This window comes from Setaria italica, chromosome IX (assembly GCF_000263155.2).
Source record: "Setaria italica strain Yugu1 chromosome IX, Setaria_italica_v2.0, whole genome shotgun sequence".
In the NCBI taxonomy this organism is placed as follows: Eukaryota; Viridiplantae; Streptophyta; class Magnoliopsida; order Poales; family Poaceae; genus Setaria; species Setaria italica.
Window position 1 is genome coordinate 5,498,933 of NC_028458.1, and position 19,173 is coordinate 5,518,105.

Genomic DNA, 19,173 nt, shown 5'->3' on the forward strand with positions numbered 1-19,173 from the left:
CTACATGGGCCTAAATGGAACCAAAGGCCCAGTGGAGCCTGAGGAAAAAAGAGGAGCAGAGCAATAAAGGCGCAGTGGCAATGGAATCGCTCGCAGGGGAGAGGAAGGGAGCGGAAGAGAGGTGGGTGACCGCCGCGCCTCCGTATCCGGGCGTGACGAGCTAGGCAAGCGGCTCGCCCCCGCCTCCGCGTGCGCCTCGCGGCGTCAGCTCCAGTTGCCGCCGCCGCCGTACTCAGCAGCGGAGACCAGCTAGTCAACAGGGAGCAGAGGGGGGAAGGAAGCGGCGGTTGCTGCTCGCCCCGCCTGGACCGGTCGCCGCCCACCCGTAGCATTCCCGCCGCTACATCCACCTCAGCTCGCCGTCTCCCGTTCCACGTACGGCTAGGGTTTTGAGATAGATCCACCCGCCGGCTCGTGTGCACGCGCGCCGTGGTGCGGGGAGGAAGAGAGGAAGTGCCTGGCTCGCGCGGTTCTGGTTCCTTCTTCTGGAAGCTTCCGGGCGCGCGATCCGGTCCGGGGGCAATCGGCGGCAATGTCGGGCTCGTCCGCGGCAGGGGAGGATATAGTGCAGCACCTATCATCCAATTCCAACCCGTCTTCGTCGAAGCTCGCCAAGCTCGAGGCCCGCATGGCCGGCAAGGCTGTCTCCACCCCATCGTCACCGCCGCAGCATCCCATGGCTGCATCCGCCCCCACTGTCGCCTTCATGGACCAGGAGGAGCTGCCTGAGACCTCCTCTTCCGATGACGATGTCAGCCCAAAACCTTGAGCTCCCCTTCTTATTTTCCCTTTTTTGGCTCAAAGTATAGTAGCGTGGTTACATAGCATGTTCGATTTCCTATTTTCCTTTGCTTGTGCATTGCCTATGATGCTATGATCTCTTGCTAGTCAGAACTATTTGTGCTCTTTTATTGAACATGTGCACGTGGTTTGCTAGTGTAACTGACCAGAAATTAGTCAAATAATCCCATCTCTAGTTTTATCCTTACCCTAGCCCTGATCCCATTCCACTGTTTTCTGTTTTGGTTATCAGAATGGTGAGGAGTTCTTGATACAAAAGAATACCCTGAAGCGTCCAAGATCTCCAGATGGTGACCACATCCTTGCTCTTGGAAATTTTGAGGTGGACTCATCTTATAGGAACTGAACAGAGTAATCTGTTATATGATTCTCTCCTGCATTCGTTTGTGCATTCAGAAGTCTGAACAATCATTTTCTTTTGGTGCATTCTTAATTTGAGCATCAGGGATCGGCAAATGAGGCAGCAAAGATTTTAGATGTCATGGATTCAAGATCGTCCTCGGACAACTCAAATAGAAAAAAACAAGGCCGTGGAAGGGGTCGTGCGGGTACAGGCCGAGGCCGTGGCTCAAAGACTGATCAAACACGAGTGACTTCAACTTCCTCGTCAGTTGTAACAAATGGTCAACTAGATAAATTAACCAACAAGGTATGCTCTACCAAGATCTCGAATTAACTTCCGAACTGGTTTTGATTTGCTTGTGGGCAATGGCAGGTTGTGTTTGTACTTTGCTACTATCTTGCACTTTAACTTATCATGTGCAAACTTCTGGGCCCTTCTTGTGGGAGCTATTTCTAAGTCATTTGATTTCTAATTTCTAAAAGCAATGAATATATTGGTGAAGAATTGTTGTACTGTAGTCTGCTATTGTTCATGTTATTGCATATAAAGACCTTTTCGAACTCACTTCCTGTTTAAGGATATGGTTTGGTCAGTTACAGAATGCTGAAATAGATGGTGTTTGATATATAAAAAAAATACATTCAACAACAAACAGATGTTTGATAGCACCCTATACACAATAATTTATCCTAACCTTCTAATTATGAATACACTCCAACAGGAACCCCGATCGAGTGTTCAATCTGGCCATGACGACAAGGCTGCTGTACAGGTAATTCATTGCTTGACATCTTCATCTTTTGTTAAATTTGTAAATATTCCATCTTTTTTTAATCACATGTGTCCTTTTGGAACTGTCTATGTTTCATGTTTGCCTGTTTCTGAATGTGTCATTTTGGATCTGTCTAATACATAAACATGGAATCTTTCAGAATGCTTTTATACATGGTTTTCATCCTCATTTTTCTTCCCATTTGCTGGGATAGTTTCCACTCACCTTGATTTTGACCTTCTAATTTAGGCAGTCCAACCCTGTAAGCTAGAACGCTGTAGTTAAGATATCCTTAGAAGTCAGAAAGCATAAGCGGCCTTAGTGAAATATTTTACTGATACCATGTCACTTTGGGATGCTTGTGAATAAACTATACCAGAAAAACAAGTATATGCATTTTTCTATTTTGTTGCAATTCTCTTCTTAAGCACTTTCCTTTGAATAGGAAGAATTATCAATGTTACGTGGTAAAGTTGCATGTTTGGAGGAGGAGCTTGCTAAATCGCGTCAAGAAGCAACCAATTACCATCAGCTTAGTGATAGGTTAGCAAAGGTAAGGAGATACTTGCTATCAATTTTCATTTAAACACGCCTTTTTTTAGTCTTGACATGTTGGCTTTGCATTATTCTGCTAGGAATTGAAGGATCTCAAAGATCATGATCAACAAATGAGATCAAAGGTTGGCAGCATGTTATCTTATAGTTTACCATGTTTGATTTAGCTACTGTTTGTTCTTACACTGGTCTGCTATATTCTGAAAACTTTTAAATTCACTGTCCATGCATATCATGTTGAATAACTATAGGAGATAACTTGCTTTCTTCTTCATGCACATGATCTTGAATATAGTCATCTGTTAAGAAGTTGTGTGTGCAATATACTCGTTCCATGCTACCCATAACTCACTGTTCTTGTTTTCAATGATGAAGCAAATGAAGGTCCTGTCCGATCTGCTGATAGCTGTGTCAAAAGCAGAGAGGCAAGAAGCGCGAATGAGGATAAGGCAGGAATCTTTCAGACTTGGGAATGTTGGTGTTATGAGGTAATTTTTCAATGTTCCAGTGTTTTATGCTTAATAGTATCCAGAGTGATCATTTTATTTGGAAAATAACAGTTCCATTACAAAGAGTTCCCCTAACTGCAGCTCTTTATCTAGTATGCCTTCTAAAATTGACACTGTAAAAATTTTAATAGCAAACGGTGTTTCTTCTCTCTTTTTCTGTTTTTGTATAGATTATCAGCTTTTGTTAATTTCCTATCCTCTTTCATAACTCAGAGCTGGAACTATCATATCTGAAACTTGGGAAGATGGACAGGCAATAAAAGATCTTAATTCTCACCTGGTGAGTTTCTGCAACTCCATAGGGGTGTGTCTACTGGCACGCACATATTAGCCATAATATCATATAATGGTTTGACCTGTAGGCTGTAGAATTTGTATTTGTATGGTTGTCCATTTTTTGATATGTGATAGCTGAGAACCGCGCAGTAGTCGGTTGGTAGGGCCTCCAGTTGGGAGGCCACCCACCTGGGCTCAAGACCAGACGCATCATGTTCAGGAAACACATTTGTACTCTGAGGTTGATTTTATTGACACAATGGGTGTGTGGTTGTTGTAAGGGTTCTTATCCCTTTTCTTCTTCTTAATATAATGATATGCAGCTCTCCTGCGTGTTTGAGAAAAAAATGTGTGCATTTCAAAATTTTCACAAAGCTTCATATATTGAGGCATTTTGACTGCTCTGCAACTTTAGGTGCCTGTGCCTCAGATCCATGTCAGTCAATGACTAGTATTGAAGTTTGAATTCACCTTAGTCTTGTGACAATTAGTTACGGCGTCATCTATGGTTGTGTACTTGTTTTTTCCTACATAAGCATTTCATCCTAGCCCTTTCTCATGTCTAAACTGTATAAATGAAATCCATATCTTTATAGGTTTTGTCTGTTTGCTTTCTACACCATCTCACTTTTTTCTTTCGGTAATGATGTATTTTCATGTTTCTGAGTTGCTGATGTATGCTGGATCTTTCTGTAGAAATCTTTGCTGGAAACTAAAGAGACTATTGAAAGGCATCGTAAATCACTTAAGAAAAGACAATCTGGTAACTCTGTTCTTTTCTCTTAGATTCATTTTGACTTTCTTGCCTCATGTTGGCTTGAATTCTTCATAAGCTTCGAACTGCACTATCTTGCATATGTTTTACAGTTGCACACAACGTCAATGCATGCCAAATTGTCAATATTGTTTATGAATTTATTGAAATGAAATAACAGTCAATGTAGATTTATTCTTATGATATTCCAGTTCATTCCCTTTGTACAAAGGAAACCCTCCTTCATTGACATTCCAGTACATCCTTTTTGTACAAAGGAAATCTTCCTCCATAATCACAAGCGCGATAAAAAATTAATAGAAGCTTAGCAAAATAAAAAGTGTTTACTAGCTTAATTGTATAATTTTTTCTGGCAATTTATTTCCTTTGTTCATTTTTTTGTTATTATTCATTTTTTTGTAATGACTTTCTGTTTAGACAAGGGTGATGGCAGTGATGCTGAGACTAGCATGTCTGAGGAGGACATCCTCTTACAGGACGAAATATGTAAATCTCGGCTAACGAGTATCAAACGGGTAAATTTTTTTAGGGGGCACGGTTTACTTTCATTATTGGTACACCTTTCTTTATCTGCTTTCCGTTACTGTATTTCAGGAGGAAGAACAGTATCTGAAAGAAAGAGATCGGTATGAGTTGGAAAAGGGGAGGCTTATACGAGAGATGAAGCGTCTCAGAGATGAAGATGGATCACGCTTTAACAACTTCCAAATTCTTCACCATCGCTATGCTCTCTTAAATCTTCTTGGAAAGGGAGGGTTTAGTGAGGTTTACAAGGTAGACTCTGGCTTTACCTATAATTTCATAAACTGAATTTGAGACATCAACCTAGCTCAGCCTATATAAAAACAGTCATTCTTTGCTTGTGAAGAAGAAACACTGAATTTTGCAACCATTTAGTTACATATGTGCCCTTATCAGGAGAACTTGCTTAAAGAGAGTAGGTGTTACTTTAAGGCCCATTTTTCTGTAGAAAAGTTTACTATGGTAGAATAACGGAAAAAGTCCATTTTACTCCCCTCACCTATTTACTTTGTCCACTTAACCCCCTAAGCAAAATTTAGGCTCACTTCACTCCCCCAAACTATTTCATTTGGTCCAATCTACCCCCTAATTAGATTTCTCTTTTTTATTTCTTCACGTACAAATTGAATTTTAATTTCAGATTTTGTCTCTATGTTAGAAAAATACATTAGAAATTTTTCATGATTACTTTTCATACAGTTTTGTATATCTAAGATCAATTTCGTATTAAATATTCCTAACCTATGAAAATAACTATGAAAAATTCGTAGTATAATTTTTTAACATAAGGCATCATGTTTTGTATATGCTCACAAAATTTGAACTCAAAATTCAACTCATACACGAAGAAACAAAAAAGAGAAATCTAATTAGGGGGTAGATTGGACCAAATAAAATAGTTCAAGGGAGTTAGTTGAGCCAAAACTTTGCTCAGGGGGTTAAGCGGACAAAGTGGATAGGTGAGGGGAGTAAAATGGACTTTGTCCTAGAATAACTTACAGTGTGCTATCTTAAACTATTTTTATGATTATATTCATGTTGGAACATTTGGCTAGTTACTGGAGCTATTTTCTTTTCCATGAAGTCACTCCAATGTGTACGGTTACCATGTGCATCTGCTTCACAGAAATTTTGAGTTGATAGTACCGTCAATTACATGAAATAATTTCTTTTGGGCAGGCTTTCGATTTGGTGGAGTACAAGTATGTGGCATGCAAGCTTCATGGTTTGAATGCTCAATGGAGTGAGGAGAAAAAACAGAGCTACATACGGCATGCAATTCGTGAATATAACATTCATAAAACTTTGGTGCATCCAAACATTGTCAGGCTATGGGATATATTTGAGATTGATCACAATACATTCTGCACCGTCCTAGAATACTGCAGTGGTATTATATGTTTTTATGACCTTTTAAATCCTCTTTGATATAGCAACATAGATTGTGTGTCTGTTTTACTTGTTTGCTGTTGCTGATATCTATTTGTTTAGTCTTATGCTGGCATAAACTAGTAATTCAGAAGTGCTACCAACCTTTTCCCAGGATACCTATTTGTTTAGTCTTATGCTGGCATAAACTTGTAATTCAGAAGTGCTACCAACCTTTTCCCAGGCATATATTGTTAGTGGAAATAATAATATGAGTCTATTAATAATTTTGAGTTATAAATGTATGTACAACCTTGCTGGTTCTAAATTAATGCTGGATAAATACTAGATATATACTAGATATCAATTTACATGCATAGCATTGATATATTTGGATAAATTTGCAAATGTAACTTCCGAAAATTATATGGGCCGCAAACTCTGCTGGATTGACTGCTAACAATTCTGTGTTTGATACTTCTATATGGAGCCACAACTGTAGTAGCATCCACTGCCGACTATATTAAGAACATGATACATTTTGTCTCATTGAAAACAAAAAAAAAATCTTCCAATGCCCACTATCGTAATTTACATACATTTCATTTGAGACGTATTTTGGTCAGCCCTGTGAAGCTTTTAAGTTATAATGTTGTAGTCCTTAATGATGATTTTCCTAGCTAAATCTAGAACTCTCAGATCAGGAAATCATGAGCTGTAAGATGTAATAACGTTCTCTTCGTTGCTGTTGTTTTACCCAGGCAAGGATCTTGATGCGGTCCTTAAAGCAACACCAATTCTTCCAGAAAAAGAAGCAAGAATCATAATTGTTCAAATATTTCAGGGATTGGTTTATCTTAATAAGAGGGGTCAAAAGATCATTCACTATGATCTCAAACCTGGCAATGTTCTCTTCGATGAAATCGGTGTTGCAAAAGTTACAGACTTTGGCCTCAGCAAGATAGTGGAGGATGATGTTGGGTCTCAGGGAATGGAACTTACTTCTCAGGGAGCTGGAACCTATTGGTGAGTCAGTGAGTGTGATCTGTACAGTTGATCTTTTGTACCAGCCCACAGAAACTTTCAAGCTACCTGCTTTTGTGGAATTTTTTAGCTATTTGCATTTTTATCTATATGCCTGGTGCAATGATGCATGTTACTATTAGAGTTGCAGCATTCATGTATCATTCTAAAACCGAAAAGAATTACCTTCCGTTTTCATGGTGTACAGTCACTGTTGTATTTCTAATGGATCAGTTTCTAGTTTCCTATAATCCCTTACTTGAACAAGTGGGCATTTCATACATTTAGTTTTTATTATGGCAGGTCATCATTGTTTTCCTTTTTGGCCATTATTCATTTAGGATGGCAGGCATGTCAACCTACAATTCTTTTCTGTTTTCTTTTCAGGTACCTTCCTCCAGAATGCTTTGACCTCAGCAAAACACCATTTATTTCATCCAAGGTAATTATATCTGGCAACAGTTCTTTCTTTTAATGCATCATGCCATCCACTGGTGAAAAACTATTATGATTCTTGTGGTTGTGGTTTTTTTCCTTAACTTATTCTACTTAGCTCCTCACTCTAGTAAGTAGTTTGGGATATTTCAGTGGTGAGGAGCTAGCATGAAGTGGTTTAGTTGTATGCAATTTATGTAAAAGCCATGTCTGTAGCTCTGGACCTCATTTATAGCCTCCTGAACCCAATCAACTTTCAACAATAATATTTAACATTTGAACTTAATCCTGATTAGCCATGTCGCATTAATTTTTCTATTCCTCTTTCATGCAGGTGGATGTTTGGTCAGCTGGTGTAATGTTTTATCAGATGCTATTTGGAAGGCGCCCTTTTGGCCATGACCAGACTCAGGAGAGAATACTTCGGGAAGATACAATTATCAACGCAAGGAGGGTGGAGTTCCCTTCAAAGCCAGCTGTATCAAATGAGGCAAAGGTCCGTTTCCAATTTGTTCAGATTGTGTAAATATTTTTCATATCCCATCACTAAAAGATCCTATACATGTCAAGTGCGTCTGCTAGTTTGGGTTAAACTATACACTTTATGTCATCATGAATTGTTTAACAACTGGTGAGTAAATGTGTCAATTCCACAGCCTATCTAATGATATGTACATTTTACCGCATTGTTTGACTTGGCATGTTTATTCTGCCCTCAGCTTGCACTGAAAATTTGCTGATGTTGATTAGTCTGGCAAATTGTCATCTCACCTTACCAGTTTCCACAAATGAAGACATTTAGATGTACACTATATGGGATTTTCAGTTCTGAGTCCCCATTTCGTTTTCATTCTACAATTGTTTCAGTCATCTGTGAGCCACTTTGATCATTTTTCCAGTACCTGATTTCACAGGATCTGATACGCCGGTGCTTGACATACAACCAATCAGAGAGGCCAGATGTTCTAACCATAGCCCAAGAGCCTTATCTCTCATATGCAAAGAGGTAGCCACTACGCAGGAGAAAATTTTGGTGCGGGTTGCTCCTTGCTGAATGAGATTATGTATGGGGATGGATACTGTCGCAAAGGAGCAAAAGGATTCCACAAGCTCAAGAAGACCACAAAGGGTGTAACTGTATATGTTGTAAATTTTAGTCAGCCCCATAACAGCAATGCCCTGAAATCCTGAAGGCATCAGTTCAAAGGCCAAGCTTCTTTCTAACGTAGAGGAAGCAAGCATTGGTTTGAACGGGGCCATATACTCTGAAATTTCTTGACGCTCCTGTGCTCTTTGCTCCCCATGCGTAACGTGATGATCTTTTGGCTGGCAGCCAGTGGTCCTGTTGATGGTTAGAGGTTTTGTTTGTTCATACTGTCTGTGAGGTCTGCCAAATGAACAATCATGCGCGACTGGTGAATGGACGCTCGCTGCTCACCTCCAACAAAATCTCGACCTGATGGCTGCTGCGCTGTGTTATACTCGTGCCTGGCCGGATGTATTGCCACAACAGATATCACTATATCAGGGTGGCTTCTATCAGTACGGCTTTATTTGGATACCTTTCAGGCGCTCAGCCACGGCTGGAAGTGTGAAAGAACTTGAGAAACGACGATTTCAGGAGGAAAGGGGACGCGGTACCATTTATTTCTGTCAAATTTCTGCGAGTATTAACTTGTTCTCGAGGGCATATACCATTTAAGCATAGCTTGCTCAACGGTTAAAATCACTTGGATAGCTCATTGAAAAGCTTAGGTTACTTGAGTTGTAAAATATTACTTAGAATCTTGGTCGCCTGCAATTTCGTTCTAGCCATTCTTAAGCTGCCAGTTTTACTGTTTTGGCTCTGAGATGTGCTATTCCCGTATTGTTGGTCTCTGAATTTTGTGTAGACATCAGTTTTCTATTGAACCTGTCGGATTTTGATTCTGATCCATTGAGTCGAAAATATGATTTATACTTGTTTTAACTATAAGCAACCATACAAGTAAACAGCCCTTGAGAGAATTGAGCAAAAGATCAAAGCAATATATCATATAAGAATGAGATCGCCCATCTAGCGGAGTGGATGCTAGTACTCCACTGTGAGAACTGAGCATGCACCAAAATTAACTGACAAACGGCCAAGGAACCAAGAACTCCCAGTTCATGTCCCTGCGCCAGACAGAGCACTGTTTAATTCAATTTCCTACCCCTACCACCAATCCACCATCCCCTGCTGCAGGAGAGCACCGGGTCTAGTATGCCTTGCCCTTTGTGGTGAGCCCGAAGCCCAGCCGGAAGAGCGGGTCGTAGTGCTTGTCGCCGACGTTCATCGGCAGCTGGTCCACGGACTTGAACCACGTCCGCGGCAGCTTCCCCGTGAACCCGTAGTCGCCGAACAGCACGTCGGTGACGCCCTGTCCCTCCGTCCCCGGCAGCCACGCGGCGACGAGCGCGTCCGTGGCGCCCAGGAATGGCTGGATCACCACGGGGCGGCCGCTGATGAGCACGGTCGCGCACCGCACGGCGCCGCACACCGTCTGGATCGTGCTCGGCCCCGGGTCCGGGATCGTCAGGTTCATGCTGTCCCCCTTGGTCTCGGTGTAGGGGTGCTCGCCCACGGCCACGATGGCGTACGAGAAGCCGCCGTTCTTGACGAACTCCGCGTCGGGGTTCTCCACGAACACCACCGTCGTCGACGGGTCCACGGCCGCCTTCACGGCGTCGAGGATGGTGGTGCCGACGGTGATGTTGCCCGTGTCGCCCTGCCACTCGATGGTCCACCCGCCGCACTGGTACCCCAGGTTGTTGGCGTGGCTACCCGCGACGAGGATCTTGGCCGCCTTCTTGGGCAGCGGCAGCAGCGGCGCGTCGCCAGGCTTGCCGTTCTGGAGGAGCACGAGCGACTTCCTCACCGCCTCCCTCGCCAGGTCCCGGTGCTCCTGCTTCCCCAGCTGGTCGGCCAAGGTGGTGTCGGGCATGGGGTTCTCGAACAGGCCCATGGTGAACTTGACGCGCAGGATCCTAGTCACGGCGTCGTCGATCCGGCTCATCGGGATCACGCCGCTGTTGACGTGGCCGGTCAGGATGCTGATGAAGCTCTGGTAGTTGTTGGGCACCATGATCTGCAGCACATCACAGTCACAGCAATGGATTAGCTTCATCTCCAAGGAATACCAGAAGCATGACCATGGTAACAAGTAGGAACAAGATTGGGCTGCAAAGCTGCTGCTAGTTTGCCTACCATGTCAATGCCGGCAAGAATTCCAGCCTGGACAGAGTAGGAGTAGTTTGCCCCTGCAGGGCTGGTGATCCTGTCAATACCCTCCCAATCTGAGATGGTGAAACCCTGCAAAGAGCAAAACAATTGAGCATCTGAAGACGCTGTGACTCAGACCAATGGACTCCTTGAAGTTATTTTTTTTTTTCACCTTGAACTTGAGCCTGCCCTTGAGGAAACCGGTGATGAGATCGTGGTTGGCGTGCATCTTGATGCCGTTCCAGCTGGAGTAGGAGATCATGACCGTGGAGACGCCCTTCCGAAGCGAGTCCAGGTAGGCCGGCATGTGGATGCTCATCAGGCCCTGCCGGTCGATGATGGTGTTGTTCTCGTTGATGCCGTTCTGCGTGCCGCCGTCGCCGACGAAGTGCTTGGCACACGCTGCCACCTTGTTCCTGCACAGTTAATTTGGGCGAGCCATTTCAGAACATATGCAAAGAAGGTTGCAGATGGATAGACACCACCGGATTCTGTGCCGTGATTTGTTTCACTCACTTTCCGGCAACGTAGGGCATGCCGCTGGTGAAGTTCTGCGGAACGTCGCCCTGCAGCCCCGGGATGAGCTCTGTCATGGCCTGCACGATCCCGGGGTCCTCGCTGTAGCTCTCGTAGCACCGCCCCCATCTCGGATCACGGCACACCTGCGTACCAACAGCAACATCAGCAAAACTGATTAGGAGCAAAAAGGGAGGCTGGCATTGTCGCCTCAAGGATTGGGAATGCTCACCGCAATGCATGGCGCGAACGCGTACTGGATGCCGGTGGCTCGCACTTCGAGCGCGGTCGCGGCGCCGATCCTCTTCACAAGTTCAGGATCCCTGCATGATGCAATTCAAAAGGAACATGAGGAATTCAGACCTTAGCAAGCTGCACACAAGCTGGCAGGGCAATCTGGAGAGAATGTGCTTGCCTGGTGGCTCCGAGCGCGACGTTGTGGGGGAAGATGGTGGCGCCGTAGACGTTGTTGTGGCCGTGGACGGCGTCAATGCCGTAGATCATCGGGATGCCCAGCCGCGTGGACAGGCACGCCTTCTGGAAGTCAGTGATCATGCTCATCCACTCCGCCGCCGTCGCCCCCTTCCGCGGCACGCTCCCGCCGCCGCTGAGCAGGCTGCCGATGAAGTTGTCCTTGAGCACCTGCGGCGACGCGACCAGCCGCTCGATCTGCGTCATCTGCCCGATCTTCTCGGCGAGCGTCATCCGGCCGAGGAGGTCCCTGACGCGGTCCTCCACGGGCAGCCCGGGGTCCTTGTACGGCAGCTGTGCGTCGCCGTACGCCGCGGACCAGAAGAGCAGCAGCAGCGCGGCCACCGCCGGCGCCGTGAGCAGCGCCATCCTGTGCCGGCGAAGGAGCGGGACGAGGCGTCTCCGGACCTGCGCGTCGTAGCATTGCAGCAACCAGATCAGAATCTCCGTGAAGTGATCCACCAGGGGCTCGAGCACGCCCGACCTGATGCGGCCGGCGAGCTCGCCGCCCATGGCCGGTCAACAGCGGCAAGAACCGGGGATGCAGGGATGCAGTGATCCAAGAAACCATCATGGCTCGTGCTAACGAGACTACAACGACTAGCTTGACTTGTCGGCCGAGCCATGTGTTGGTGGTGCTTGCAAATGGATTGCGGACGAGAAATTAACAATTAGTATAACCGGTAGGCTGTCAGGATCAAGGTGTCTTTTTTATACAGGTGTCGTTGCGATTCGCGAAAGCAATAGGCGCTCTCTGAGCAATCACATGATGGGTGGGACCTGATGCTAACCTAAGTTTTTACTACTGTTTTGCGGACAGAGCAGCATAGTTTAATAATTAGATATTCCTGTAGCAGTCTCTGTAAATTCATAACACTACAGTGCTCGTTGAACAAGAATTTGACCAGAGTGATAAAAAACAACAATTGCAATTTCTTTTTTAAAAAAAAAGCTTCTGCGTACTGCGTACTAGTAAAGAGTAAACACCCAGAGGCAGAAGATAAGCGGCAAACGAAAGAAAAACCAGCACGCTAACACCAACCGATTTGCTTGCGAGGCACAGGCACTACAAGTTCAAGGCAGGGAAACCAAGGATGAAGAAGAAGGGAGGCTAGAGCCATGAGAAATCGGGAACGAACCAATCAATCACCAGAAGCAGAGGAGATGGAGCCCTGCCGACTGCCGTGCCACAAATGTGTGAGCCCGGTAAGAACAGGGGGGCCGGCTGGGTTTATATCAGTCTTTCAGAGCAGAGCTCCTATGAGAGAAAAGGTGAACGAAATTCCATGGTTTTGTTGCAACCGGTTGGAATCCATCCCTCACACACAAAAAGCCACCATTTTCCCCCCCTTTCCAAAAGCCCAACACGCGTGAACGGCCGGCCCCCTCCGAGGCTTCCAACTCGAGTGCAGAGTTGCAGGGTGCCCCCCGGACACGCGCTCCATGCCAGCGACGAGAGGACACGGCACGCGTGTTCGTGCAGTTACTGCGACGGCTACGAGGATGCCACACCACTACTTCTATTGAGCAAGAAACCGCCCGAGTCTTACCAGAAAGGGAGGGCGGATGGAAAGAAGAAGAAGATGAAGAACAGAGGAGGAGCCTGCCGTGCCGTCTCCTCCATGGCGAGTGTGGTTTATATAACGGAGCAAGCAAGCCGGGGCAGGGGCAGGTAATGCGGATAAGGGCTGTGAGGAGTGGTTGGAGCAGGGACCGCGCCCGCCATGGCAGATTGGCAGCTTCAATGCGAGCCACTCCTCCCGCCGGGAAATATCCCCCGTGATGATCCGGTCGTCGTCGCGTCGCCTCGGCTTGTTGCCTTCCGGCGCGAGTGCTCGGCGAAAGCAACCCGTGATGGATGGATCCCGGCCGGTTCTCTTCTCGGGCTCTTGGCGGCGAGAATTACCGGCGGTGGATTATTACCAAGCACTAATTACCGCGGTTAGTGCGCAACAAGCTCAAGGTGATTGCAAGGTGAAGACGACGAGGGGAGCCGCCGGAGTCAGCAAGTGTACAAAACCCGTGTGAACAAGAACAGAAAGAATACAAGAAATCCTCTGCTCTCCCTTTGCCAAGTTGAGGACTCACTCGGGCCAGCAGTTTCATCCCCGTCCCCATGTGAGCGAGGGACACCGTGGGGACGCCCAGGAAAGCAACACGGCGAGCCGGGGCAGAGCACCAACAGATAACAGCCAAAGCCAGAAGTTGTGCGAGGTCGAGCAATGCCGGAAATGGTGGGAAAGCTCAGAGTGGCCCGAGGTGGAAGATGACTACATGTTGCCTGTGCGAGATTTAAATAGGAAGCTAGGGGCCTGGTGTTACTTACAGGTTGGTGCTAGGTAGCCGTCTTGATCAAGGCAAGAACCGCAACGGGGGCGATTGCGTGTCACGATGACGCCGGTGATGGGCGCGGGTGGTGGCCGGTGCGGCGGCAGGGGAAGGGGGACCCGGTCGATTGAATACGACGGCGACACAGTCAGCACTCCTCCCTCCTCTGATCCAGCCCTATCTGCACAGTGCCAAGGTTTATCCTGCTCCCTCCTCCCCGTCCTCCTACCCAGCCGCCGCAGCGAATTATTGCAGCAAGTGGAGGAGTGCGCGCAGAAGCAACACACCTCGAGCAAGCCAAGCAACACAATGCGGGGAGACTGGACGGAGGAAGACGAAGAAGAGGAGGCAACGGCTAGGTGTGGGTGGTGGGGATGCGAGGTCTGGCCATGGCGGACGCAATGATTTATAGCCGGAGGCGAAGGGATCGAGGCCACTGGCGAGGGAGCAAGAGAGCGAGCAGTAACGGACAGAACCCGCGGGCACGGCGGGGCAGACAGGGAAGCAGAGGAGTAGAGGACCCGGCAGGGAGTCTCGTTGAATAGCAATAAACCCCAACGTTCGAATCGGGGGGCGCATCCTGGCCGTCCGTGGGGTGACGGACGGATGGGATTTTCCTAGCGCGCCGTGGGGTAGGCGTTAGGTGGGGTGGGGAGGGGAACGTGAGCGCCATGTTGGGTGTCTGGGTTTCTTTTTGTTGGCCTGCGCTTTTCGGCGAGAAAGCCAACGGTTAGTAGTGCAATGCACATCAAAGACAGACGTTAGGGGAGGTGGTTTTTTGTTGTGATTTGTACTACAGCTTTGCAGATCTCTAGGCTTCTCTTGAGCTTCTGTTCTCGTGCTGGATGGAGATTTCGATTCCTATGTATTTTGATATTTGAACTTGGGAGCTGTACCGTTTGAGTTTGGCCTTTTTCTTTTTTCCTCTTTTCTTTTATTCTTCTTGGACCAGGTTGTTGGATGCTTCCAATGCTTATTAGAAATTTTGGAAGTCCACAAGATGATTCTTTAGCTATTATTGGTTGTTAATTATATCCGTATTTAGGTATTACTAAAATGTATTTTGCCGTTGCGTGATAATATGCTGTACTGATAAGAAAACATAGCTTTTTATGAAAAAAAATTATGTATCATCACGTCCATTGCTATGAGAATTATACAATTAAATAGCACATCACGAACTATCTCAATATTTACAATGGAGTACCAACGGATGCAGAAGAGAGAAACAATGCATGATGCCGCTATATTTAACAAGTCTTGTGTGAAAAATCATAAGTCTTGTATGAGAAGGTGAAGTACGTCTCATACAGAGAGATATGCCCCCCTGTTGATACGATGCAAACATGCACATTATCTCGACATCTTTTCCAATATATAATCATCTCGATAGTTTATAAACCATAAATATCACTCGCTTCCTGCTTGCCACCGGTCGCCATCATCCGAGATCGCCTTACTAGAGGTGGAGAAGCAAATGTCAAAGGGTAAATTCACAGTTAAGTACTGATTACGTGCGGTGAAAACGAAACTTCTCATCTCCCTCTTAAAACAGCAAGCAGGTCAGCGTTTCTTCTTTCAAAAGGGAAAGTAAAAAAAAAAACAGAGAGAGCAGGCACGCAAGAGGATATTGATAGGGATGCAAGCAACAAAGTGGAGTAGACTTGTTTGAAAGGAGGATCCCGTGAGGGAACATACATGATTGAATGATATTATAAGGACGTGTGCCGTATTCCATTGATTGCATTTGAGATCTGCATTTATTTATTACTAACTCAGACCAAATTTTAGTGCGTGCCATCACGTTATCTAAAAAATGTGGCTGTTCCTCCGCCAAAAGATTGTGATCTTCTCATATCCCAAGCGGAGACGCTAAAAATCTTTGTGCTAACTACGAGTAGGTTACAAAGCTTAACAGCCGGTTTTTAAATTGCAATTCCCGAAAAAGGATCCATGTCTATGTGTTTCTTTGCACACAATCTTTCCCTTGATCTAATTCATCTAACCAGATTTGATTATTATTTAGTTTCTCAAGAACTAAGTCTGTTTATTTAGTTATTAGCTAGTACTCGTATGAAACTATTATTCTTACAAGCAGCATACTCCTAGAGAAGTCTAAAAATATGAAATCATAGCAAAATGTCAAGTATTTTCTGAAAAGAAAAAACTTGTGGGCTCAGTTCCATCTACAGTAAGAATTTATTGCAAAATACCAAGTATTTTCCTTTTTCTATATAGGCAACCAGCACTAGCTTGTTCAAGCTGGAAGGAGGAACCCTTTAAGGCCCCCTATGTGGGTCACTGAGACTCTTCCTATTTCCCACGGGAATTGTACCTAACCCATGAATCTATTGCAAATTAAATCACTGAATTTCAAACATGTCCTATACTCCTAGCAACCAACTGACTGTACTTCTTCCATCTTTCAATAACGAGAAATTGAACCATTACCGCGTTGCACAAACATAGTAATCCCTCCGTTTCAAAACGTAGGTCGTTTTGAATTTTCTAGATACATAGATTTTACTATGTATCTAGATATAACCTTATATTTAGGTGTATAGCAAAATCTATATATATAAAAGCTAAAATGACCTACATTTTGGAACGGAAGGAGTATATATAATAAAACCCAAAGTCTTTGTCAAGAAGTTGTTACTACTTCTGTTTAATGATGAAATCACTGTGATATATACTAAACTATATAAAAATCATATGCTCGAGATACATGTAGCAGGAAAGGTGGGAATTTATGTATGTATACATAAGAAATGATATCTTCAGCAAAGAAGAGTGTCAGCTGAAGATAGGTAAGATGAGCACCAAGTGGCACACTAGTACACTACCTATGTCATATGTAGTGTACGTTAATGTGGCTTGGGCAAAGCCCTAGATGCCGTCCGGATATGATGGGGCGTGCACCTTCTACATGATGTGATGCGCGCCGCACATCGCATCATCATACAAAAAAGAAGAAGCTTGGCGATGGATAGGATAACGACCGCGACGTCTGAATTCCTCCTCCGTTGGCAACAGCAAAACAAATGCACTACTCAACACCAAGATGTGAACCACGCTCGCTCCAGTGTCTAATTGCTTACGGAGACTACATGCTGAGACTGTCGATGGACGGGACATGAACGGCGGCCACACAGCATGCTCCAGGTCGTGCGTGCTCTGGAAACTCAGGGTGCGTTTGGTTGCGAGGACGAAGTGGGACGGGACAGGACGATCCCACTTCGTCCCGCGTTTGGTTGGAGGACAGGTGGGACGGGGACATCCCTACGAGGGAATATACCCTCCAGATGCGGGATGCCCCCGTCCCACCAAAACGAGCGGACGGGGGCATCCCACTTCGCCCCCGTCACGCGCCGTCTGCACCGGTGGGGCTCCGCCCCAGCCGGCGGGCGAGCCGCAGGCGGAGGGGCCGGCGCGGGCGAGCTCCGCCCCGGCGGCGGGCGAGCCGCCGGCGGAGGGGCCGGCGCGGGCGAGCTCCGCCCCGGCCGGCGGACGAGCTGCGGGCGGAGGGGCCGGCGCGGGCGAGCTCCGCCCCGGCGGCGGGCGAGCCGCCGGCGGAGGGGCCGGCGCGGGCGAGCTCCGCCCCGGCCGGCGGACGAGCTGTGGGCGGAGGGGCCGGCGCGGGCGAGCTCCGCCCCGGCCGGCGGGCGCGAGATCCGCCACGGCCGGCACGGGCGAGCTCCGCCGCGGCCCCTGGGGCGAGCGGGGCGAGCGGCCGGCGGGGCGAGCGCCCCCGGTGCCGCGGCCGGTGCCCACGGCCTGGGCGGCAGGGAGCTCCGGCGGGGGCGGTAGGGAGCTCCAGCGGGGGCGGCACGGCTTGGGGCGGCAGGGAGCGTTGGAGAAGATACGGGTTAGGAGAAAAAAAAAAGAAAAGACGATGACATGTGGGCCCATATATGACATGTGGGTCCCACTAAACACATGCAGCTAACGGTGTTACCCGAGCCATCCGTCCCTCGTTTTCAATCCATCGTACCAAACAAAAAACTGGGATGAATTCATCCCTCTCAACCAAACAGCAGACGGGATGATCCCATCCCAAAAAATAGAGACGGCACCGTCCCATCCCATCTTGTCTCCAAACCAAACGCACCCTCAGGTTTGGACATGGGAGGTTTGTGGAATCGTGATGCGCCGGAGGCCACACACTGCCGCGTTCAGTTGGGAGTCGGGACGGAGTAGGATAATTCGGACCGGCCTGCCGACCTTCCTCGGCAACGGCGACTCGGCAGGCGAAGTTGAAAGACTCGCCGTGCGTGCTCGCCACCGGCGCTGTACTTTTACCTTATCTTGCCTGTACGGAAGCAGTACCATTCTATGAAACCCTGTCTGTCGGGTGTTTTTTTTTGTTTGCAGTAAAAAAGCTGGCGGTTCACACACGCAAAGGTGTTCCGGTCGCAACGCGAGTGCCGCGCTTTCTACGGGCCGGTCCCCATTCAGGCATCCACGAACGAGGACGACGCCCGCCGCGTATGATCTCGGCACCGAGATCTGAAACCCTGCGCGTTCCTTTGTTTTGCATTTACGAGCACAGCGGGCGGCAGTAGAAGCCATCGACATGGCTGGTTCCTGGTGGGGGTGGGCGCACGGCGCACGGCGCACGCGGAGGGTTGCCATGAATTGCCTGAATCTGTCTGATGGTGTGGGTTGCCGGCCGGGGTTGCCCTTTTGGAACAGCGCATGGGCCGGATGCCTGATCTGATCCGTGACCCTCCTCCCACAGGGACCGATCGAGCCTGCATCTCCAGACTCGACACGGTGCCTTCTCATCACAGCAATGGTGGCGCACGGTCCCCGGCAAAGATATTTCTGGCTGGGGCAGTGGGGCGTGTGCGCTGGGGATGCGCGAGTTCCGTCGTGGGAATTTTGCACAGAAGCAAGCAGTTTCAGCTCCTCAGACTTGGCTCATCGTTTACTACGGATTCTACTGTCTTCCTTGCTGGGTTGGGACTTACGCGTAAGGGCAATTCGCATTGGGCACGTTTATTAGCTGCCTGCCTGCTTGCAGGTCTGAATGCCAAGCTTGTCGGACGGGGCAGCACTCGCACGCGGTTTGTATCTTTAGTTTGGACTAAAATTTATATCACATCGAATATTCAGAGACTAATTAGGAGAACTAAATATGAGCTAATTATAAAACTAATTATACAGATGGAGGCTAATTCACGAGACGAATCTATTAAGCATAATTAATCTATCATTAGATATGTTTACTGTAGC

General features: G+C 47.1%; 2 protein-coding genes across 6 annotated transcripts; one reads left to right on the forward strand and one right to left on the reverse strand.

Moving 5' to 3' along the window:
- The first annotated feature begins 77 nt into the window (after positions 1 to 77).
- On the forward strand, positions 78 to 9,208 carry LOC101763899 (serine/threonine-protein kinase TOUSLED). The gene is made up of 16 exons (XM_004981709.3): positions 78 to 751; positions 1,034 to 1,123; positions 1,247 to 1,450; positions 1,866 to 1,916; positions 2,362 to 2,469; positions 2,552 to 2,596; positions 2,847 to 2,959; positions 3,194 to 3,260; positions 3,953 to 4,019; positions 4,449 to 4,546; positions 4,626 to 4,805; positions 5,733 to 5,943; positions 6,683 to 6,947; positions 7,332 to 7,386; positions 7,714 to 7,875; positions 8,294 to 9,208. The coding sequence occupies exons 1-16, from the start codon at positions 533 to 535 to the stop codon at positions 8,387 to 8,389; spliced, it is 2,031 nt and encodes a 676-aa protein (XP_004981766.1). The 5' UTR covers positions 78 to 532; the 3' UTR covers positions 8,390 to 9,208.
- A 178-nt stretch (positions 9,209 to 9,386) lies between these two features.
- LOC101764712 (beta-glucosidase BoGH3B) lies at positions 9,387 to 14,324 on the reverse strand. Of its 5 annotated transcripts, none has more exons than XM_004981716.3 (7): positions 13,934 to 14,324; positions 11,552 to 12,015; positions 11,369 to 11,459; positions 11,137 to 11,282; positions 10,793 to 11,036; positions 10,606 to 10,710; positions 9,387 to 10,486 (listed from the first exon to the last, which is right to left on the reverse strand). In XM_004981716.3, exons 2-7 carry the CDS (start codon positions 11,974 to 11,976, stop codon positions 9,617 to 9,619), a joined length of 1,881 nt encoding a protein of 626 aa, XP_004981773.1. In that variant the 5' UTR covers positions 11,977 to 12,015; positions 13,934 to 14,324; the 3' UTR covers positions 9,387 to 9,616. The 5 variants fall into 5 exon arrangements, with proteins under 5 accessions (XP_004981773.1, XP_004981770.1, XP_004981772.1 ...); XM_004981713.4 differs by lacking the exon at positions 13,934 to 14,324 and adding an exon at positions 13,696 to 13,899; XM_004981715.3 differs by lacking the exon at positions 13,934 to 14,324 and adding an exon at positions 13,158 to 13,308.
- Positions 14,325 to 19,173: the final 4,849 nt, after the last annotated feature.

Coding starts and splice junctions, on each gene's coding strand:
- LOC101763899 (XM_004981709.3), top strand. CDS start 533: ATGTCGGGCTCGTCCGCGGCAGGGGAGGATATAGTGCAGCACCTATCA. Junction 2,960..3,193: donor GGGAATGTTGGTGTTATGAG/GTAATTTTTCAA, acceptor TTCATAACTCAG/AGCTGGAACTATCATATCTG. Junction 6,948..7,331: donor CAGGGAGCTGGAACCTATTG/GTGAGTCAGTGA, acceptor TTTTCTTTTCAG/GTACCTTCCTCCAGAATGCT.
- LOC101764712 (XM_022823612.1), bottom strand. CDS start 12,120: ATGGGCGGCGAGCTCGCCGGCCGCATCAGGTCGGGCGTGCTCGAGCCC. Junction 11,283..11,368: donor CGTTCGCGCCATGCATTGCG/GTGAGCATTCCC, acceptor GTTGGTACGCAG/GTGTGCCGTGATCCGAGATG. Junction 10,711..10,792: donor AGGGCAGGCTCAAGTTCAAG/GTGAAAAAAAAA, acceptor TGCTCTTTGCAG/GGTTTCACCATCTCAGATTG.